This window comes from Myotis lucifugus, unplaced genomic scaffold (genome assembly GCF_000147115.1).
Source record: "Myotis lucifugus unplaced genomic scaffold, Myoluc2.0 scaffold_46, whole genome shotgun sequence".
Classification (NCBI taxonomy): domain Eukaryota; kingdom Metazoa; phylum Chordata; class Mammalia; order Chiroptera; family Vespertilionidae; genus Myotis; species Myotis lucifugus.
Window position 1 is genome coordinate 6,556,823 of NW_005871094.1, and position 23,533 is coordinate 6,580,355.

Consider the following 23,533-nt stretch of genomic DNA (forward strand, 5'->3'; position numbering starts at 1 on the left):
CAGAGAGTAATATTTTAAAATATATGAAAAAACGCATTTCAAGAGGACAGAAAGGAGAGCGATGGTGCGTAAGAATTAAAAACGACCAGCGCTAGCCCTACACGCAGGGTTCCTCTACCCCGAGGGGCGCTTTGCACCCCCCCCCCCGCCCCCACCTCCCAGCTCCCCGAGCTCCCAGGACACAAGCCAGACTCTGCCCGCTCCCGGGCCTCCTCCCCGCCCCCGCCACATGGCTCCCTCCCGCCCCAGGACACCGGGCTTCTGGAAGGCTCTGGTCCTGACGTAGGAACAGCCTCTCATGCGCTTTCCAGCTCCTCGTGCACGTTTCCCGGGCCCGCAGCGAGGCGCCCCTGGTTTGTGTCACGCAGCCCCCTTGCATCAGCCCCCGGTGGCCTCCCTGTGAGCTGGCGGCCCGCACCCCATCTCATGGAAGCCCCCCGAGGGCAGCCTTCGGGGTGCTCGGTAACCGGCCCAGAGGGTGAGCAGCTTCCCGGGCTCCCCAGCCGCCCCCCCACCCTCTTCCCGCCGGAGCTCGGGAACCTGGCCGCGCTGCCGCCCCCTCCTGGCGGAGTCCGATGGGCCCTGCTTTCCGCCCGGGGGAGGCCGAGGAGCCCGCACCGGCCGCCTCGCTGCGCAGGGAGAGACCCACTCGGCGCCCAGCCCCGTGTGCGGCGGAGGCGAGGGCTGCGGGCGGCGGGGGTCTCGCTCCCGCAGGGAAGGCGGCGCTGGGACACCCCTTAGTCTTCGCGCCCGTCGCCCCAGCGCCACCCTTCTCCCCACCCCACCGCCTTCCGACTGGGGGGCCAGGGGGAGGGGGAATTCGATTCTCCAGACACCCTTCGAGGTCTTCTCGTTCAGGACTGGCTGTCACCCGCCCAGAGGGTGACATTTCTTAAAAGGAAACCTCTCGGGTTTGCAGGCAGGGCCCCCCTTTCCTGAGCTCTGCGGATCTGGCCAACCCCCTTGGCAAACCACTTGTCTTGTCCTACCAACCTGTGAGATGGGCTAAGACCTCCAGGCTGACATTCCAACACCGGGTTGCTGAGGAGAAAATGAACCGTGAAAATGCTTGGCTGCCATGCAGGAGGCAGAGGCGGGGCCCTGCGATCATGGTGAGACCAGGCAGGGCTGCAGTTCACCCCCATGCCCTGGTGCACCCCGCGCACATGCCCCCTGAGCGACCTCCCGGGCCTCTTACTTTCCAGGGAGTCTGGGCAGCGCAGGGGGAGCAAGAGGCAGATGTTGCCACCCTGAGCCATGACCCGACCTCGGCTGTGTCAGTGCACACGCCACCTTTTCCTCTAGGCTGAGGCTTAGGGAGGAAACCGAGACCCCAGATGCCTGATGCATTTCTTTGTGGTTGGCAGAGCAAATAAGTTTGGTCCTTTATTGTGGTACCAGCGGCCCGATGCACGAAATTCGTGCAAGGGCTCAGCCCCACCTGCCAAGGTAGCTGCCTCGGCCCTGGCAGCCCCAGCTTCGTCTGGAAGGATGTCCAGTCTAATTAGCATATTACGCTTTTATTATTATAGATGGAGGGGATTTTGAAAACACCCTTCGCAGACATGGGGACAGCCACCTCAGCTCCAATAGCAAGACAGCTTTAGGTGGAAGGTTCAAGAAGGATTTGCCCAGCTGACGTGCGTGGTTCAGTGGTTGAGCGTCCACCTATGAACCAGGAGGTCACAGTGTTGGATTCCTGGTCGGAGCACATGCCCAGGTTGCGGGCACAATCCCCAGTGTGGGGCATGCAGGAGGCAGCCAATCAATGATTCTCTCTCAACGATGTTTCTGTCTGTCTCTCCTCTCCCTTCCTCTCTGAAATCAATAAAAATAAAAAAGGATGAACTGACCAGTCTGTCCCCTCTAAGGGGACAGACTGAGCGACAGCTGCTTTCTCTTTTCACAGCTGCCATGTGCAATACTGCTCTAAAGCTCCTGGCCTGGTGGGAGGTCCGGAAATAAGTGGCCAGCCTCGCACCTGCCTGCCCTTGTCCGCAGCCCTGGGGTGGGCCAGGTGGTTGCTGCCCTTCCTGAGCAGGGCTTGGCATCTTCCTTCCTGCGGGAGCTGCCGAGGTCTTCCTGCGCAGCTGACTGCTGCAGAGGAGCTGGCACACACTTTGTGTATGAGAATCTGAGAGAAGTATCTCACTTCTGCATTTGCAGCTTCCAGGCCAGACCCCCAAGGCCTGTGCAGGATGGATGGATTTGCTGGGTCTGCTTTGTATGTCACTCAGAAACCCTCTACCTCCTCTCGCCTCGCTGTGTTTATGGAGTAAAAGACCGTCTGCCCTGGAATAACGTTCTTGCTTGATTTTATGAATGGATGGAATAATGAGGAATAGGCTCTGGGTGACAGGATGAAGCCACACTTAAACCTGGAGAGACTGTGTATTTTTTTAAAAGTCCCTCCCTCCCTGCACTTTTTTCCTTCTACTAGCTTCCAAGATTGGCTTTTAAATCAAAGAATCCCCCAAACCAGTCAGGCTTCAACTGAATCAATGAAGAAATTAAAAATACTAATGCTCCCGCTCCACCCTTTGAAACACCCGATCATTTACAATCTGACCCAGATTTACAGTATCCTGAGGAACTAAATTGGAAGAGCTATGAAGGGTTCTGCTTTATAAAGGGGAGGAGGGGGGAAACAAAAACAAAACCAAGAACGTACTTAAAAAAATAAGCAGCAGTCCCTGCAGCCCTTCCCTCCCTACCCATCTCATTACTGTTCACTCTTTGGGCTGCTTTTCGGATACTGTCCTTTACATCTCTGATATGCTTTACTGGTTATTGCTTCGATTTGAGACACTCCATATATTGCCTTCCTGCTATGGAAGATGAGGACTTAGCTCACTTACATAATTCTACCTCCCCTGCCTCACCCTCTTATATTTAACTTCTTAACTGTAATTTTAAGTAAATATTTCACCTGTATTTCTTGTTCCATCAACTATAGAGAACAATAATAAATGCCTAATAATGTTTACTACATGCCAGGCAGCACTTTACACATACCTGCTCATTTAAGCCACATAATAATGTCAAGAGACAGGTTACTATTACTGGCCCCATTTTAGGGAAAAGAAAAGTAAGGCCATCTTACTATTATTTTAGTGGTTCTCTGTGCCGCGCCAGCACAGCCAAGGGTGACCCTGAGAGGGGGCGGTGACGGATTTAGAAAAGACAGACAAGAGAATGAAAGCTGGGTCTGGGTGGGACGCTGTCCTCTCTGATGGAAAGCCTCTCTGATGGAGAGCTAGTGACAGCGCCACGGACTACAAGCCGTGTCTTTATTTTATAGCCAGATTCCACGAGGAAAAGTAAGGGTGTGGTCAAGATGTTTACAACATTCTCGTGGGTTTCAATCCTACTCTATTACATGCACCTGAACTCTATCAAGCCCACATCACTCAGGCACGTGGGGCCACGTGTTCGGACCATAGGTTCAAGCTCACAACTACAGCTGTTGGCTATAATTGTGCTGGGAGGGCCCTGCCCTCCAAGCTGGGACTTGCACGTGGCCATGAGAGGACTGTGCCCTCTCATCGGTCCAAGGCTTGAACCTGTCCGAACACTGTAGCCGCGCTCCACAGTTCTCCAAGAGGGAGAGGAGGTCAATGCAGGGGGCCAGTCCGCCATCTTTACAGAGTTTTAGCAGAACAAGGACTGGGAAGCATTCATTCTGGCCTTTGCTCTAGTTCCCTGCTGGATAATTAAGAATGGCAGTGATGCCCTGGCCCATGCACCAACAAGGTGGTGGGTTTGGTTCCTGGTCAGGGCACATACCCAGGTTTCGGGTTTGATCCCCAGTCAGGGCGTGTGTGGGAGGCAACTGATCAATGTTTCTCTCTCTCAAAAATCAATAAAAATTTTTAAAAATTAAACCAAAAAAAAGAATGACAGTGACAAGGTAGCAAGGTCTCTATCAGTCATCTCAGCCGGCACCAGGCAGTTACTCAGCTGTGGGGCTTGGATTCCCACATGCCACAAACCAGCCAAATGGAAATCAACTAGGAATTTGTTCAAATTTCACCTACTAAACCAGAATCTTTGGGATTTTGGCCCAGGAATCTGTGTTTTTAACAAGCTTGCCTCATGGTTTGGAAACCAGTGGGTCACAGGTGGGCCAGCAGCTGGACTGGTTCCATTGCAACTCCAGTGCCAGCACCATCCCTCGGAGCCTGCACTACTGCGGCACTCACAGGACAGCCTGGCTTCTACAGACCTTCCCCTGCAGTAGGACCCGTGATCTTAATCCCAAGATCAAGGTGAAGAGCTAACCCGGTCCAATCTTAGTGTTCACGTCTGACGCTCACCGTTATGCTCCAAGCCTTTGGTCATAATCACAGGACGTTAGATCTGAAAGGGACGCTACTCCGGGCATAAGGGAGTGGGGAACAGCACTGTGGGAGAAGGGATCCTCTTAGAGCAGTGGTTCTCAACCTTCCTAATGCCGCGATGCTTTAATACAGTTCCTCATGTTGTGGTGACCCCCAACCATAAAATTATTTGCGTTGCTACTTCATAACTGTAATTTTGCTACTGTAAACAGTATGTAATTATATATGTGTTTTCCGATGGTCTTAGGCGACCCCTGTGAAAGGGTCCTTCGACCCCCAAAGGGGTCGCGACCCACAGGTTGAGAACCACTGTCTTAGAGGGTGAAGTGATGCGAAGCACAGGTTTGCAGAGGGAAACGTGTGGAAGAGCAAAGCCAGAAGTAGGAACTGGTTTCATCCCCAAAGGACCCCCATGAAGGGCTCAACTCCTCCTGGGGCTTTTCCCTTGAATCGTAAAGACGGTCGTGACTCTGTATATACAAGTTCACAATTTCCCCTTTCAATTCTCTGTGGCTCCTCCAACCATTCAGAAAAGTGTTGATGAGCCCTGACCGGTTTGGCTCAGTGGATAGAGAGTCGGGCCATGGACTGATAGGTCCCGGGTTCGATTCCTAGTCAGGGCACCAAAAAAAAAAAAAAAAGAAAGAAAGGAAGAAAAGTGTTGATGTGTCCATACAAACTTGTCTAGTGGCAGTCTGCGGAACATACGGGTGGGGAGTAAAAGGGAGTGGGACCTGCCCCACAGTCACACCCTTGCTGACGTCCTGAAGGGACTAGTGACTATTGTTGCCCAGGAGTTCCAGATGCTAAGCAGAGAGAAGCAACCCCCAGAGAGGGGAGTGGAAGGTGGATGACCCACAGAAATTAGAGAGAAAAGTGGATCCTAGTGGGGTGATAAAGTAGGTGGTGGTGGTGACTGATGCTTAGGTCCCATAGGTGAGCTCACATACCCACAAATTACCATCAGACAATCAAGGTAGCCTGGAACCAAATAGATTTGGATGATTTATTGATCATATTATTTTTAGAAAACCAACAGCAAAACACTGACAAGGTACATAAATACAGATTGGACATTTTAGGGTAAATTCACTATATTTCCTACCTGTTTGTAGGAAACCGGGTAAGGTGGAAAAGCTGTCCTGCTCATACGGCATGCACACCAGACTGCAAAAGGACTTCCACACTATTTAACGGGACTGTGGCAATAGCTTTATAATAAGGCGAGCATCGCGCGTGGCCTAAGCATACCCTGTACGAAGAGCCACGCCCAGGCTCACCCTCAGAGGTTGCGTGTGGGAGAGGTTTCCCTTTCTTGCCGAGGTTCTTCCAGAAAAGCCTCATTGGCAGGTGCCTTTACAGGGAGATGCTGGCGCTGTCCCTGCTCAGACTCTGTACAAGAAAGTGGCTCTAGAGAAGGTCAGTGTGTTTCTGATGCCTCCTTTGTATTCTACATGTGCAACTAGTACAACAGCAATGACTAAGCTTGGTGAGACTGCCTCTGACTCACCCTGTACACTAAGCAGGGCCCTTAAGAAACTTCTAAAAAGTGGGGGGGGGGGGGGAATTAAAAACATGAAAATTATACTAAAAAGATGGCACCACTTTTGAAGCACAACTCAGAACTTCTTTTTATAACATCAGACAAGACAGGAGGTTGCTTTCCACCGAACCTAACAACCTTAGAAGGACACACCATTGCTGGGCATGATGTGGTGGCGACGAACGGAACGCAGAGGTTACAGATCTCGACTGAGTCTACCTCAGGCCTGGCCAACGCTCCGGGAGTCCTCAGGTATTTTGGGAACCAAAGCTATTTAAGCTAACGGTGACAGTTTTTGGAGCTTATGATCACGAGACCATAAACCAGGGGTGGGCAAACTTTTTGACTCGAGGGCCACAATGGGTTCTTAAACTGGACCGGAGGGCCGGAACAAAAGCATGGATAGAGTGTTTGTGTGAACTAATATAAATTCAAAGTAAACATCATTACATAAAAGGGTACGGTCTTTTTTTTTTTTAGTTTTATTCATTTCAAACGGGCCGGATCCGGCCCGCAGGCCGTAGTTTGCCCACGGCTGCCATAAACCCTTGCCCATCTTGAAGCTCAATGCCGGAACAATGAAGAATAAGGAAAATGGCATTTTGTGCTACATCAGAGTGCTGTCAGGTAGGCAATTCAGTAACCTGTGCCTCGTTCTAGATGTCTGTAAGACCACCGAAAGACAAGGGGGTTTTACAGAAGTAAGACAACATAGTCTCCGAAGATAATTCAACCTTTCCTACATGCTTAGCAATATGGCTGGAAAGGAAAAACTAAGACTCCTGCATGAATAGTGGGAAAGCAAGTACATGTCAAAAGCTAAAGAAGTGTGTTGACGTGATGGGCTTTCTCCTCCTCACACACTGCGTAGTCTTCCCATAGGTGCTGAGAGTTCTATGATGGTTAGACGACAGATGGTCTAGAACTCAGGGCAGGAAACGATGCCAAAGCTAAACTCAGGATTACCACCAGTGGGTTCTAATGTCAGCAGACTGCCCAAGCTGACCAGGCTGCTTATATGTCTACTGGTTTCCAAACCCGACCAGGATGCTTCCTTTTCCATTTCTAACCACTCACAGCTCCACCCGTTGAAAAGAAGGTGCTTATGGGGAAAGGGGTAGGAAGGAAAAACTCTATATGAATCAAGTGTGATAGAAAAGTTGAAACACTGATTATCTATGGATTTCAATGATCTGTGCTTTACTCTTGCTACTCTGGGTAACCAAAGGTCACTGTTAATATACCTTTGCTTAGAAATGTTAATGTTTATTATACATCTAAATCTAGCTATGTCATAGACATGAATAGTTTAGAGCGAAGTTTCACATCATGTCACTAGGGCCATGAAAAAAGAAGATTCTGCCAGTGGAAAGGGTTTCAGTTTGGCCCCTGAAGAATAGCTAACATTTCAATCTAGTCTATATTGTTTTATAGATTTTTCCAGGATGTGGAAAACACTCTATTAAATTAAGAAAGCATGATTTTCTTTACTTAAAGTCTGACATTCACAGATAAATTAGTATATACATGGGAGAACTGGTAGTATTAAATATTAGGTTTTAATTCTCCACGTAGGAAACTCTCACAGATAGACTTCCTTGTTCCTGGGCAAAGAAATGTAGGCAGATATGCAAACACGAGAGAGTACAAAGATGACTGGGGGAAGTCTTAACACTAACAAACCCAAGGACTGGAGTAACAAAACATTGACTTGAAAATCCAGCTCTACCAAGAGTTGGCTTAAGCCAGCCGATCCCAACTCAAATTCTGGTTATAGTTTGACTCCAAAGTGATGATCTGGCTTCCCCAAGGAAGTTGGCTACCTGCCTTATAGTCATATCCTACATGTAATCTGTACATATCCATATGTGTTTCTTTATATTGCACTTAAACTTCAGGGCTGCAGTAAGATGGCAGGGAGTACCTCAAAGAGGTGGAGAAGCAGCAGGCATAAACTTTCCTAAATCAAGTAAGTGTCAGGAATTCAGAGTTAAAGTTCAAGAATAACTTTAAAAGCTGGTTATAGATATACTAAAATGCCTGGTGGCCCTTTATATAAAATCCTAGTCATCTATATTTAAGTCATAATACACACAGTCTCATTTGGCATCCAGAACATGTGCATAAAGTGTAGTTTACAGCACTCAGAGTTGGTCATACTACATCATGTTCACTAGTGTTATATTAAAAGAAGACATTTTGGACCAAAGATATGTACTTGTATGAAAACGTCACACACAGGTCTTGGATGTCAGGCCTCCAAGTCTACCTCAAGGACGACCGCCCTTAGGCGGCTTTACAAAAAGAATGCCAGCAAGTGTGGACTGAGCCAGGCTTCCTTTCTAGCTCTCTGTGTAGAAGAACTAGAGACCTACTTATATCCCAAGAACCATGAAAGGAGAAGCACAGAGGCTGAGCACTCAGTCTTTGGTCCCTATGTAAATCCATGACAAAATCCGTTTACCACCCTAGACTGCACGACTTGTTTAATCCTAGACATATTTCCCCCAATGATCCAGAGACAACACTGGAGTCATGCAGCAAAGCTTTGTTTTGAATTAATGGAGCTGCTCAGACTGACTTGCTCTGGAGAGAGCTCCTCATAGCAACAAGCCTAGCAGTGGATGGAAAGTTAATGCCAAACAGACTGGTCATGGCAAAATGAGGGTGGGGCCTCTAGAGGACTGGCTCCTTTTCCTGCCTCTCTCCACACCCCTCACTCCCTGCAAAAGGACCCAAACTCAGAGATGAATGGTTATTACAAGACCTTGCCAAACACAGGCTCCATAAACTCAACCCTACATGGATGGGATGTTATAATAAGGCCTGCAAGTCAGGAGTTCAAGTCTAGAGGCCACAATTTTCTCTTCCCTAGCACTGAACATTCAATGGTAACTTTTAGGCCTAACTCAAAGGTGATTTTAAATCCACACATGAGCTAAAGATATCCCTTCTGGGATGAAGGAAAAAGAATAACTTTAAAAGCTAAGTGAAAAAGAGGCACTTAAAGGAAAATGTGTCCTAAATCTCTCACCCGAGTCTCCTATGGTGAGGCAACCAATGGGATGACCAGCACTGTGTGCCTTCAGCACCTTCATACGCCCAAGGCCTTCCAAATGCTGGACTACTCTAGCAGCGTGATGGCACAGCAAGTGAAAATTTAAGTCATTTCTTTCCTAGAATTAAAAACAACACAAAACAAACCAGAACTAAAATTTCGCACCAAAAAGCGAATGATCCTGTTTCATTCCTTCCTCATGCTAGTTTTTTTGTTTGTTTAGAGAGAGTGGAAGGGGTGGGGTAGAAGAGAGAGAGAGAGAGAGAGAGAGAGAGAGAGAGAGAGAGAGAGAAAGAGAGAAAGAAACATCTATGTGTGAGGGACACATCGACTGGTTGCCTCCTGCACACGCCACAACCAGGGCCTGGGATTGAATCTGCAACTGAGGTACGTGCCCTTGACAAGGAATTGAACCAGAGACCTTTAGGTCCCGGGATGATGCTCTAACCAGGGCTTCTCTTATTAGTTTTTAAAATGATGCTTAGTTCTTCAGGAAAGATGACCTGTGGCTTTTTCCCCCAGGACCTTTTATCCATTTACCAGACAAGTATTCACAGCACTATGCACATTAAAGCAGATGGAGAAGGAGGCGATAAGCTAAGAGAAAAATCAAGAGCCAATTGGCTTTCTAGAGATAAACCTGTCACCTAAGAAAATGGCAGGTGCATGGCCCAGAGTTAGAGAAGCAGCAAGTTCTGAAAGGAAATGGGCACCGCGACAGTCGAAGCTCTCAGCCCAGAGCAGAAGCCCTCCTGGCCCTGCTCTCCTCTGGCCTCTCATGAGCTTACATTTATGTCCCACAGCATTTGTGCCACATATTTAGGGTCTATAATTCCCCATGAAGAAGAAGCCAAAGTGATACTTGAAGCATTAATAAGCACAGGAGAATTTCAAAACTGCTCAAACAAAGAACTTGGACCACCATTGTTTCTTGATTTGACGCATTCTTGGTGTCCTAATTTCTAAGAGCCACAACGAACAGCACCACTATGACACACATAAGTCTTCTGACAAGCCACCTCTAACTAGTGCTGGCACCACAGGATGAAAAAAGAAATCACTCATCAAGAGTTGCTGAGCTGCTTAAATTCCCTCCAAAGTCAAATTTTAGGTTTGGGTATCTCTGCAGCAAGATGTATGCCACTGTGGCCATCAGAACCAGCTCTTCAGATGTATCTCTGAAAGCAGTAAGTTAAACACTAGCTTTACACACAATCTGCAAGTCTCTCAAGGTTAGCCTTCTTGTTCTATCCCCCAAACGTCTTGTTGCAGGATTTAAAATTTTTTAATTTTATTTTTGTTTTCATTGATGATGTTGCTTTAATTTATAGAGCATTGGCTGACATGGTCATATGTTCAAAACTTCTTTAAAAAATTCGTTATCTTATCTTGATTCATAACATTATTAAGGTACTTTCAGACTTTCCCTCAATGCCATCAAGGAAGAGGGAGTATGTGAGTGTGTGTGTATGTATTGGGGTGGGAGGGAGAAAAGCAAAGAAAGAAACACAAGGGAAAGTGAGATTCCATAAACTTAAAACCAAAACCAATGTACAGAAAGGCATCTGATGTATTTTCTGAATAAGGCCTTGATCAGGGTAACCAATCCTCTTCGTAGCACATTCTACACTGCCCATAAATAAAGGAGTCTCTTTAATTTAACATTTCCAGTATCAATGAACAGCCCAGAAATCCTCATTTCAAGCGCTCGATGAGTCCCTGTGTGAGTCCAAGGTGCAGAAGCTGTGTTCGGGAGAGGTTGGCTAGGTTAGGGAAGGCCGCAAGCAGCTTCTCCCATGCCAGTTCCAGCAAGCTAGGCACCACCAGCCAGATCTTAAACAACGAGCCAGTCCGCTTGTTTTCGTGGATGTTCACCACTCCTCCATGAATGTACATGCAACCGGCCTATGAACAAATGGCAGTCAAAGAGGACAAATTCAAACGGGAGAGAAACAGATACTAAGACTAAAGAAAAAAAATTCAAAGTGGGCTGAATTGAGATGAGGTGAAACAAAAAATTTCTCACTGATCCCAGCATATTGCAGTGGTCACGACTGGTTTAAATAATGAATGAGATCATAAGGGGAAAACTATAGATTGTTTTTTACTTCAACAACTTCAACAAACATTAAGGTTTCTCTCCATTGTGCCCAATACTGGAAATATAGAGATGAAAATCAAGGTTTTCGCGTTAAAAAAACTAGAAGAATTCTCAATAACCTGGCATCATGGGGTAAATCTATTCTGCCCTCCCAGGAAACCCCTCTGATAGCACTGTCAGGGCCTGAATGCTGCACGTAGCGCTTCTTTTACATTTATGCTGCTCTCTTAAACTTGTATATGATGTTTTCTCCCCGCTTCTCAGGAGAAGCGCTAGCTTTGGAAGAACGTTTTAAAAACACATTCTTAATCCAGAATCTGCTAATATCAGAATCTTTTTTTCTTGCTAATATTCCTAAAAAGATTTCCTTATCGGCAACTATGTAAGGAAGATATGAAAATAAAAACTTACTGGTGTAACAGCTGCACAGTGAAAATAAACAGGCTCTGGCATGGTCGCTGGGAGCTTTACCCATTGAAAAGTCTGCAGATTCAATTTCCAGATATCTCCCAGGATCACTTCTCCATTATAGCCCCCACAGATAAACACATCTATCAGACAAAAAGAGAAAGCCAAGATCACACAAAGAAAAGGAACCACAGCCCTAGCACACGGCTAGTTGACCTGGGACCAGTTCAGCAGATTTCCCCAAACCACAGAGGACTTCAGCTGGGTGGGCCTCCTCATGGTGCCGCCTTGTCCCTCGATGGACACTATGTTGGGATCTTTGCTAGGACAAAGGAAGCAAACCTCTAAGGAGGCTTCATGTCTGGGTTCCGATACCTATGGGTGCCAGGCACAGAAAGAAATAAAAAGGTCCAGGGCACAAACAGGAGTGTACATACTCCATAGGAGAGATGGCAGTGGGGCTCCAGGTGATCAATACCATGCCAGACTTAAGACCAGGTTTGCCTTACAGAAACCTAGCCTGGGATGGTGTGGCTCAGTTGGTTGGGCGTTAGCCCATGCACCAGGAAGTTGCCGGTTCGATTCCTAGTTAAGGGTGCATGCCCAGGTTGCAGGCTTGATCCCCAGTGGGTCATGCAGGAGGCAGCCAATCGATATTCACATTGATGTTTCTCTCTTTCTCCCTCTCCCTTCCTTGCTCTCTAAAAATCTGTAAACTATTTTTTTATAATATATTTTTATTGATTTCAGAGAGGAAGGAAGAGGGAGAGAGAGATAGAAACATCCATAAGAGAGAATCATTGATCGGCTACCTCCTGCAAGTCCCCCACTGGGGATCAAGCCCACAACCTGGGCATGTGCCCTTGACCGGAATCGAACCTGGGACCTTTCAGTTCGCAGGCCGACACTCTATCCACTGAGCAAAACTGGCTAGGGCATAAACTATTCTTTAAAGTAAATAAATAAAAGAGCAAAGCTTCTCAGCTAGAGGAACTACATCCCTCCACTGGACACCTCATGTAATCATGCAAGAAATCTGGTATCACACACTGGGTTCCCAGGGAAGAAAAAGAAATCTGGATTTCTTTAAAAGTGAAGCATTTTGTTAGTCAGTAATTCAAAAAAACTTTAATACACATATGAGTCAAATAAAACACATCTGCAGACCATCAGTTTGTAAACTCTTAAACTCTTCTTTTAAATAACGTCCTGGAAAGAATCGACTTATCTGCACGTAGAGACAAATGCTCTTTATGTAGACATTAACCCGAGGAGAAACATTTGTTGGGCTGTTCTGATTGGGGGCACAAATGAGGCTCTTCCAAGTTTTCTTCAGCCCAAAGAGGACAGTCTGAAGACCCATTCGATGTGTATTTACATCAGAGGGAAAAAACCTTCCCAAAATCAAAGTTTTTCTTTGCGCTTGTTCTGTTTGTTTTGGCTTTATGAATTCAGTTAGTTATAACTAATTAGACAACTTGTAACAAAGGCTATGTGAGCCTTCAAATTAAATGCCCAGAACTAAGGCTGAATTTCGTCTGTACGGTGCCTGGTCTCAAAGAATCAAAATAATAGCTGTCTTATTTCAAGTCTTGATTAAGTTGAAGCCAATACTTAAACAAACGATAAAATACACAGGAAACCATTTTGACTAGGATTCAAGAAAAGTACAGCTCCATTCATAGAGAGGCAAAGCTGAACAATGCCACTATCTGTAAATCTTATCCAAAAAGCAGAAGCATAATAAAAAGAACCTCTGTATGAGAGACAGCAGCATAATCCCGGGAAAATCCAAACTAAGCTGCTGAAAGGATACAGGCTATCAAATCAGTTATATACAACTTCCTCCCAGAAACACATTTAAGGTGCTATATCAAACTATAAAATAAGCTGTAAATTAAAAGACAGAAAGGTTATCCAAAGAGGAGTCATTTATCACACTTAGATAAAGTAGCTGCAGCTGCTCTCTGAAGCCACACAATGCCTTTGTTGTAAAATGGCCCAGGAATAAGCTCCCAGTTCTGTTTGGCATCAGACAGAGAACAAAATAAACTTTACGATATAATACTCCAGAAGGAGTTATTACAGTTTTAATACAATGTTCACTGAGGTCTCTATTGTTCCCCACCATAACCACCGACATCTGCTGCGGTGGGGTGCTGAAAATCAGGGGGTACAATAAAAGCTTATTTATTTATCACCAAGTCTTGAGTTCTCTGATAACTGAAGGAACCCAAACATACAAGTTGACTTTATAAAAACTGCTGAGAGAAGCATAACTTTATGAATTTCCTCTTAAGTTGAAACTATAAGAAACAGACTGTTCCCAGAGTTATGTGTCTTGTAAGGAGCTGCTATCATTAGGAAATAAGGCATTCTCCGTACATATAATTACAAAAATGGAACCAGAGAGTTATTTAGAACCCTTACCGTTTTTTATCTGAACACAACTGTGGCATCTTCGGGCTGCAGGGAAACCTGCCAGACACATAAGCACAGAAATTCCGTTGTTCACAGAGATAACACTGATACGACACAGTGACAGACATCCTACGAGCAACTCACCTAAAACAACCCCTTGGCTGCAGTCAACAAACACTGCCCAGCCCTTCCAGTCCTCCCTTATGGCACTAACACAAGCCATCGGAAGTCTCATCAGAGCGGCACAATGTTAAGGTGCAGGAAAACAAACTGGGGTGGCAGAGGTCAGGTTACTAGTGGGTTTCCCATGCCCTCTTACCCACAAACAGGTAGACAGATCTTGATTTAAGTATCTATTTCTTATCCCACCCATAATCCCTCACTTGCACAGAATTCGGCAATTCCCTTTAAAAGTCTCTGCTCAGCCGAAACCGGTTTGGCTCAGTGGATAGAGCATCGGCCTGCGGACTGAAAGGTCCCAGGTTCGATTCCGGTCAAGGGCATGTACCTGGGTTGCGGGCACATCCCCAGTGGGAGGTGTGCAGGAGGCAGCTGATCGATGTTTCTCTCTCATCGATGTTTCTAACTCTCTATCTCTCTCCCTTCCTCTCTGTAAAAAATCAATAAAATATATTTAAAAAAAAAAGTCTCTGCTCAACTGCTGAAGAAGAAGAATTGGGCTCAGGAATACAAGTAATTTCTAATAACAGTTCAACAGATATTTTACTTGTCATATAACTCAATGAAATTAATTTTTCCCTTCCAAAACAAGTAAAGTATAAAATACATCTATTAAAGATAAACGGGTCAATACTATAAGTTTACCTATTTTTTCATGGGGTTTTGTTGCAATTTCCTCCCATGCATTTGTTTCAAGGTTGTATGCATGGATCTTGGAGAGAGAGAAAAAGAAGATACACACAGATAATGTTAGCTAGCCTGAAAACTGGATTTTAAACAACAGCCTGTACAAACATATATTCTTTTTTGAAAAGTCTTCTTTCCCTGTTTTTATCTGATTTATTGCTAATTCTAAGACAAAACATTAACAGTTAAAAATTAAGCACATAGATTATCTCAATATTTAAAAAAAAGAAAATAATGAAGAAAAAATTAGAATTTTGCAACTTCCACATTTTCTACAATAAATATGTATGATTTTATAACAGAAAAAAGCAAGTGTTGCATATAAGCCTAACCAATGGACACAGACAACAGGGGGGTGAGGGCATGAGTGGGGGTAGGGGGGCAAAAGGGGGGATAAGGACACATATGTAATACCTTAATCAATAAAGAAATTTTAAAAAATATGCAAACTGCTTAGAAAAAAAAAAAAGAAGAAAAAGAATAAAGCAAATGTTGGTAAGAAAGCACCCGAATGCAGTTTTAACCAAACTGAGAAAAGATCATTAAGGTTCCAGACAGACCAGGAGTTCTGCATCCTACTTTAGATTTCCCCTGGATACGTGCATTTAGAAATGCCACAGGGATGGAAGAACTGAAAGCCCTTCAGAGCTCAGCTTTCTCAAGTTAGTGATGCATGGCCCTAAAAACGCCTGTTCTTTTTAGATACAGAGCACTGATGAGGATAAGGATGTGACATTCTGAGAATGCTGGTTCCAATTCCAATTAGTTGCTCCATTCAAGCTACTATTTCTTCCTTTTAGTCGTTTTTCTCATCCAGCGTGAGAGGATAATTTTCATGAAGTATATTCAATGTGCGATAATGCAGCTGTCAAATGGAGAGCATATTAGGGGCACGGAGCTCAACCTTACATGATAAAGAGCATGCAACATAAAATAGATGTTAATGAAGAACCTTTTCAAAACTGAAGATATCTATAGTAACAGAATTACTTAGCATAGCACATGCCTCCCTCTATACTTCTCCCTCTTTTCTCTCTCTTTTTTTTAAAAAAATATATATACCTTGTTTAAGGAATAAGCTGTCCAGGAAGTACCACCTCCCAAGATGTAAATCCTCTGTCCATCATGTGCAATTTCATGTCTGTATCTGAAATACACAATAAAATACGTTTATAATTAAGTGAAAAATGATCTACCTAAGATGTAGCCACTAGGCTTCTTACTGGATTATTATTTATAACAATAAATTATTAGAAATAAGCTAAGTGTTTAATAATGTGAATTGGTTAAATAAATTATAGAATATACATAAAATAGATTAGTATGTAACCAGAAGATGTTGGCATACAGAATAATTAATATGTTGAGAAGTTGTTTTTATGTCACTAACTGGGGGGGGAAAAAGAGTTATATAAGAGCAGATAGGCTATAATTCCATTAAAAATTTATAGATAATTGCAGGCTCTCTCTGGAGCAGGCCCACGCCTTCCTTTCTTCCCTTTCCTGGCACCTTAACATTGTACCGCTCTGATGAGACTTCTAATGGCTTTGTGTTAGTGTGCAATAAGGAAGGACTGGAAGGGCTAGGCCAGTGGTCGGCAAACTGCGGCTCGTGAGCCACATGCGGCTCTTTGGCCCCTTGAGTGTAGCCACGAAGTTTCAATCGCACTGTACGTGCATGCCCGCACGTGGTATTTTGTGGAAGAGCTATACTCAAGGGGCCGCAGTTTGCAGACCACTGGGCTAGGCAATGTTCGTTGAATGGATCTTTACTTCTCTCCTAAATTCTAAGGGTCCCCATGAGACTTGCAACCAGGGGAGCAATGAGCAGCGCCAGCAACCCCTGAACCTGTCTCCAAGGCCGCCTTTCCTCTGACTTTTTTTTTTTTTTATGTATTTGGGTGCTCCTGCATTGGGTGCATATATGTTTATCAGGGTAATATCTTCTTGTTGTATTGATCCCTTTAGTATTATGAAGTGGCCTTCCTTATCTCTTGTTATGGCCTTCACTTTGAGGTCTATTTTGTTCGATATAAGTATTGCTACCCCAGCTTTTTTTTTCATTTCCATTTGCCTGAAAGATATTTTTCCATCCCTTCACTTTCAGACTGTGTGAGTCCCTTCTTCTGAGGTGGGTCTCTTGTAGACAGCAAATGTATGGGTCATGTTTTTTTATCCATTCAGCCACTCGATGTCTTTTGGTTGGAGCATTTAGTCTGTTTACGTTTAAAGTTATTATTGAAAGGTACTTGTTCGTAGCCATTTCTTTTTTTGTGTGGCTATTTTCTTTCTGAGCTTTTTATTTCTTCTTTTTATACCAGTCCCTTTAGCATTTCTTGCATTGCTGGCTTGGTGGTGATAAACTCCCTTAGCCTTTTTTTGTCTGTGAAGCTTCTTATTTCCCCTTCAATTTTGAATGATAGCCTTGCTGGATAGAGTATTCTTGGATTCAGTCCTTTGCTTTGCATCACTTTGTAAATTTCTGTCCATTCTTTTCTGGCTTGATGTGTTTCTGTTGAGAAATCATTTGATAATCTAATGGGAGATCCCTTGAATGTAACTTTCCATCTCTCTCTTGCAGCCTTTAAGATTCTCTCTTTGTCCTGAACATTTGCCATGGTAATTATGATGTGTCTTGGTGTGGGTCTTTTCGGGTTCACCTTGTTTGGGACTCTCTGTGCTTGTGTGATTTTTTTCTTCCCCACCTCTGGGAAGTTTTCTGATATTATTTCTTCAAATAGGTTTTCTAACCCTTGTTCCTCTTTCTGTTGTTCTGACACCCCTATTATTCGTATGTTGTTTCGTTTCATGTTGTCCCATAGCTCCCTTAGGCTCTCCTCCTGTCTTTTAATTTTTTTCTCCAATTGCTGTTCAGTTTGGGTGTGTTTTGTTTCCCTGTCTTCTAATTCGCTAATTCGATGCTCTGCTTCTCCTAGTCTACTGTTGAAACTTTCAATGGTGTTTTTTATTGCAGCTATATCACTTTTCATTTCTTCTTGGTTCTTACATAATTTATTGATTTATTCATCTGTTTCTTCTTGCTTCTTGCATAAGTTGTTGATTTTTTCCTCCATCTGGTTTATGCACTCTAGGACCCTTAATCTGAATTCTTTTTCTGTCATGTTGCATGCCTCTGTATCACTTAGCTGCTTTTCTGGCAAGTCCTCCTTTTCTTTCCTTTGGGGTTTTTTTTTTGTCTACCCATGTTTGATCGTACTGCCATATCTAGATGTTGAGTCGTTCAGTGGCTGCTCCTTGGGTGGCAATGGCTCCTCGGGCTGCGGTTGCTCCTCGGGCGGTTGTGGTAGCAGCTGCTCCTTAGTTGGTAGCAGCTCCTCTGGTGGGTGCTGTTCACAGTTGTGGTGGCTCCTCTGCTGGTTGGGGGAGGCTTCACACACAGCTGCTGTTCCTCAGACAGAGGGTGTGATGATCAGAAGGCTGCTATTCCTTGGATGGGGGCGGGCTACACAAGCAGCTGCTACTCCTTCGAATTGTTACTTTTAATCTCTTAAGCGGCCTCAGGGCAAGGTGTTTTCCAATAGGGTGTGTCAACTGTCTATCCCCCCAGGCAAGGCAGATGTCTATCCCTCCAGGCAAGGCAGATGTCTATGTGGCTGTGTGAGGGAATGACTGAGCCGAGGAGACTTGGGGTGTCTGCCTTCTGAGCTCTGTCCCCCGAGTCCCCAGTGCTGGCTTCTGCTCTCACAGCTCCAGTCCACTTCATCCTCCCTCTGCCAGAGCACAAGGTGGGTGGCTCCACAGGGAATGTTTGTGCCTTGGCCCTTTAAGAGGGTGCCTGAACTTTCAGCTGCCACTCCCTGGCAGACAGCACCCCACTGCTTTTCACAGCTTGATGTTATGTGGATACCTTCCTCAGTTTGGTGCTCTCTGCTGGGGAGCCCAGTTCCGAGATTAAATCCCAGAATTCTCAGTGGCACCTCCCCCCCCTCCACCACCGGCTGAGATATCTCTCCGGGACTTCAGTTCCCCTCCGTGGGTCACGTCTCTGTGCCGACTCCACCTTCGGTCCTTGGGTATCAGGGTTCTCTCCTGTGAGTTTTCCATTGATTATTCAGGAAGCCTTCTTGTATTTCAGTTGTAATTCCAGCTTGTTCCTGGGAGCATGACCATGCAGCATCCTCCTACTCTGCCGCCATTTTTAATCTTTCTTCTGACTTTTCAGTGAGCTAGCAGCAGCCCCGCCATGGCCCACTTCTTTCCTCTACCATTTCTGGAGAGCCAAAGCAGAGCACTGCCTAGGCGCTCTCCTGTTGCTTCTTGTGCCCCAAGCCCTGTGTCCCCAGTTTTAATAAATGTACTCTCAAAATAAAAATAAATGATAGATACATAAATATGCAAGGAAAATGATTATAAGGTGACATCCAAAACATTCCAAAATATTAACCCTGGTTATCTCTGAGTTTAGATTTTGTTTTATATTTTCTTCATTTTGCTTATTTGTATCTTCTAGACTTTCTATAATCTTTTTGTGATAACTTTGCATAAGGAGGGAAGCTATTATAGAGATTTAAAAAGTGATCTGCCTACATTTAATTAGAAACTCTAGACCAGCCGTGGGCAAACTACGGCCCGCGGGCCGGATCCGGCCCGTTTGAAATGAATAAAACTAAAAAAAAAAAAGACCGTACCCTTTTATGTAATGATGTTTACTTTGAATTTATATTAGTTCACACAAACACTTCATCCATGCTTTTGTTCCGGCCCTCCGGTCCAGTTTAAGAACCCATTGTGGCCCTCGAGTCAAAAAGTTTGCCCACCCCTGCTCTAGACCATGGGCTTTCAAACTAAAATACTTATTTAATAGATACAAAGATACCAGGAAAATTATGCTATAGAGAACTGTGAATATAATGTGAAATGCCTACCAGAACTTTTATCCAAGCAGCCTAGCTACAAGCTGAAACAATTTATAATATGTCCATAAAATAATTCAAAGAAGGCAACCATATTAAAATGCTTTGAAAACTTCATCTATTTCCTCCTTTCCATGAAGGAAATAAATGCTGATAAAATAAATTACATAAAAATTATTCCATTTCTCAAGTCCTCTCATGTTAAGTTCTGCAAGTCAGCCTACTACTATACTAAAATAAAGATAAATTCTTCCTTAGCATCTATATACCATTTTGCTTAAAGACAACAAAGAGACCTTAGATTAAACAAAATAATTAAAAAATTATTTATTCAGTGGCAGTGCTTTTAAACTAGAGGGCAAAAGATCATTCTAAGTTTTCCAGTGAGTTTAACTCTAAGAAGCAGAAACCACTATCAGGAAAGAAAAGTGAAAGATCTAGGGTCTACTAGAAGGCAACTAGAGTGAATCATGTGCTGTCTGAATGTTTAACAGAGAACTTGAAGAACCCTCCACCCCCTCCCTCTCTCTCTCCCTTCTTCTCTCCCTCCATACCTCCCTTCCTCCTTCTCATCCATCCATCCCATCCAATCAATTTTCATTGAGTACCACTACAGGCATGGCACTAAGCCCTATACTGGTGATACAGGTGTGAGCAAATAAGCCAAAGAATCAAAATATGCAAATTAAGATGGAAAATTTAAAAAATAACTAGAAAGTAATTGTTTTGCCTGTGATATGAAATTTAGTTACATTACTACCATTGGTTTCTTCTTCAAAGTGTTACTATCTTCCTAATGCAGGAAAAGTGGAGTATAAGAGAAAATAACATGAAAAAAAATTCTAGAGCTCAGAGGGAAATATCACTCCCTTACCAGGAGATCCTTCTTTAATGATGAACTGGAATGTAACAACCAGCTAGCTATTTTAACCAGGCCAAAGGATTTTCTTCAAACCGTATTACCAATATGTGGAAAAAAGTCAAATCTTGGGAAGAAAGAATAAATGTGCTTTAATCTTAGAACCTTACCTCTCTTCTGGAAGATCACAGGATAGGTTGTTTGGTTTCAGTTGTGTCCACTCTCTGGTATTAAGATCTAATTTGTGCAGGTCTGTGCTGTAAATATAGCCAGTTGTCCCTCCAAAGACATAAAGGGAGCCATTGATGATAGCCATGGCCTGAAAAACAAGGAAAGGTGAAAAAGACTGACTCGTTAGCACTTGATTAAAGAATATAAACTTATTAAATACCCCCAAATCAGGTTTTATGAAATTCTCTTGTATTTTTAAAAAATATTTTTATTGATTTCAGAGAGAGGAAGGGAGAGGGAGAAAGAGACAGAAACATCAATGATGAGAAAGAATCATGGATTGGCTGCCTCCTGCATGCCCCCTACTAGGGATTGAGCCCAAAACCTGGGCATGTGCTCTGACCAGGAACCGAACCGTGACCTCCTGGTTCATAGTTTGACACTGAATCACTGAGCCACACCAGCCGGGCCTCTTGTATTTTTTTAACCTTCTAAAACACAAGACCCTTAATGAACTAAAGATTTTAGAGAACACAGAGATTATTTTTATTTTTATTTTTATTTTGAGAGAGAGGGGGGAAGGGAGAAGGTATGGATAAAAGAGGGAGAAACATCGATGTGAGAGCAAGACACTGATCAGCTGCCTCCCACATGCCTCCCAAAGTGGAGCCCCAAACCCAGGCATCGTGGGAATCAAACAGGCAACCTTTCAGTGCATGGGAGCCACACTAAGCTACACTAGTCAACTGAGCTGCACTGGCCAGGGCACAGAGATTATTTTTAGAAAGGTAAAGCTTACTCAACTGGAAAGCCAGTTCCACTTAGATTGGCAAGGGGGTCAGGTGATCATTAGGGCTTCTAGTCAACCAAAGAATTTATAGATCATGGACGTGAGCATTTTCATGAAAAACTGTTTCTCACCCAGCCAGCATGGCTCAGTGGTTGAGTGTCAACCTATGGACCAGGAAGTCACAGTTCAATTCCCAGTCAGGGCACATGCCCTGGTTGCAGGCTTAATCCCCAATGTGGGGCATGCAGGAGGCAGCCAATCAATGATTCTCTCTCATCATTGATGTTTCTATCTCTCTCTCCCTCTCCTTTCCTCTCTGAAATCAATAAAAACATATATTTTAAAAAGAAAAAGAAAACTGTTTCTCTTCCTAAGCAATTTGAAGAAAAATGCTCTCAAGCAGAAGGAGCAGAAATGAAAATAAGCCACCAGAATTCCTTAGGTAAGATCTACTAGTAGAGTTGACAGTCAGTCCCCAAAACTTGACGTTTTCCACCAGACTCTTTCTTCTTCAAAGTAAGTTTGGCTATTTTTATTGTCATTTCTTAAGAGTTTAAAGGCCTCCTGTTGTGAAATATAGAGTTATCCAGTATGTGCCTCTACACATAGCCAGAAGCTATTATCAGTACTGATGTCAGCCAGTCAAGTAAGAAAGAAAGACTGATTATTTTAAGCTTAGCCATTATTCTCAAAGGGTCTCTGATGTATGGTGAGTTGCACCCTAACTTTTTGGACATATCGTTTCAAACCTAGGTTTGAAGCACTTGAACCTAACTGGAAACTAATCTCTACATAATGTGTTTTAGCTCAGATCTTAACTAAGTGCAGGGATCACATTCTCTGCTACTTAGGTCAAAAAACTCTTCAAAGAATCCTATCACTCTAAAGATGACAAAACCCAGACCATATGGAGCCCAATCTCTTGTTGGGGATGGGAGTGAAGGTGGGGTGGGGTCCTGACATTTAAGAAACTTCCATACAGGTCTACATCATAATCCTAAATTGGATTAGAAATAAAGGAGAGAAAGCAAGATACCAGATTTACAAATTACAATTTCACATCAGAACTGAAAAAACAAATATTAACTACAGTGAATTTACTCTCCACTTAAACAATTGGTAGTGCCCTGGCCATGTGGCTCAGTGGTTGGAGTGTTGGCCCGTGTACTGGGTTCCATTTCTGGTCAAGAGTACGTACCTGGGTTGCAGGTTTAATCCCCAGCCCTGGTCCCTGGTCAGGGTGTGTGCGGGAGGCAACCAATCAATGTGTCCCTCACATCGATGTTTCTCTCTTTCTCTCTCCCTTTCCCTCCCTTCCTTCCACTTGCTCTAAAAATTAATGGGAAAAATATCTGCGGGTGAGGATTAACAAAAACAAAAATTGGTAGTAATATAAAGATTCTGACATTGTTTGTTCCCAGAACTAGAAAAATCCAAACAAATAATCCACCATGACCAGCCATAGATTGGTACCTGTCCATATATACGACTGGGTTTCTTCCCCCGACAGCTGAGTAAAGCCCATCTCTTATACTTCACATTACAGACATGGACATCATTTCCGTTGCTCTCACCAAACGGGATGCCTGTACCTCCAAACACTAACAGGTTGTTTCCATGCAGCACAACTGGGGAAGAAGCACAAATTCCGTTTATGTACTGGGTACCTAAAATGTATTCCCACACAAACTCAAAATATCCGAGAAACTCAAAAATGTCTGCTTAAATGCCCTCAGAAGATAGCTCAAACCACTGACATCTAACTACTACAGAGTTTTGCAAAAAAAGATCTAATTCATGCTATATGGAATATATCATACTAGAGGCCCGGTGCACGAAATTCGTGCATGGGGAGGGGGTGTGTCCCTCAGCCCAGCCTGCACCCTCTCCAATCTGGGATCCCTCTCACAATCCAGGACTGCTGGCTCACAACCGCTCGCCTGCCTGCCTGCCTGCCTGATTGCCCCTAACCACTCCCCTGCCAGCCTGATCGATGCCTAACTGCTCCCCTGCCAGCCTGATTGACACCTAACTGCTCCCCTGCCGGCCAGATTGCCCCTAACTGCCCTCCCCTGCCAGCCTGGTCACCCCCAACGGCCCT

General features: G+C 44.3%; 1 protein-coding gene across 2 annotated transcripts in view; it reads right to left on the reverse strand.

Moving 5' to 3' along the window:
• Positions 1-10,493: 10,493 nt before the first annotated feature.
• Positions 10,494-23,533, reverse strand: part of KLHDC10 (kelch domain containing 10) — a 48,164-nt gene continuing 35,124 nt past the window's right edge. For both annotated transcript variants that reach the window (XM_006088358.2, XM_014455476.2), the window contains exons 4-10: positions 22,906-23,060; positions 20,642-20,790; positions 15,801-15,885; positions 14,697-14,763; positions 13,881-13,928; positions 11,454-11,593; positions 10,494-10,846 (exon numbers count right to left, since the gene is read on the reverse strand). In XM_006088358.2, coding sequence (XP_006088420.1) covers positions 10,637-10,846; positions 11,454-11,593; positions 13,881-13,928; positions 14,697-14,763; positions 15,801-15,885; positions 20,642-20,790; positions 22,906-23,060 — 854 coding nt within the window. In that variant the 3' untranslated portion in view covers positions 10,494-10,636. The remainder of the gene's footprint in view (positions 10,847-11,453; positions 11,594-13,880; positions 13,929-14,696; positions 14,764-15,800; positions 15,886-20,641; positions 20,791-22,905; positions 23,061-23,533) is intronic.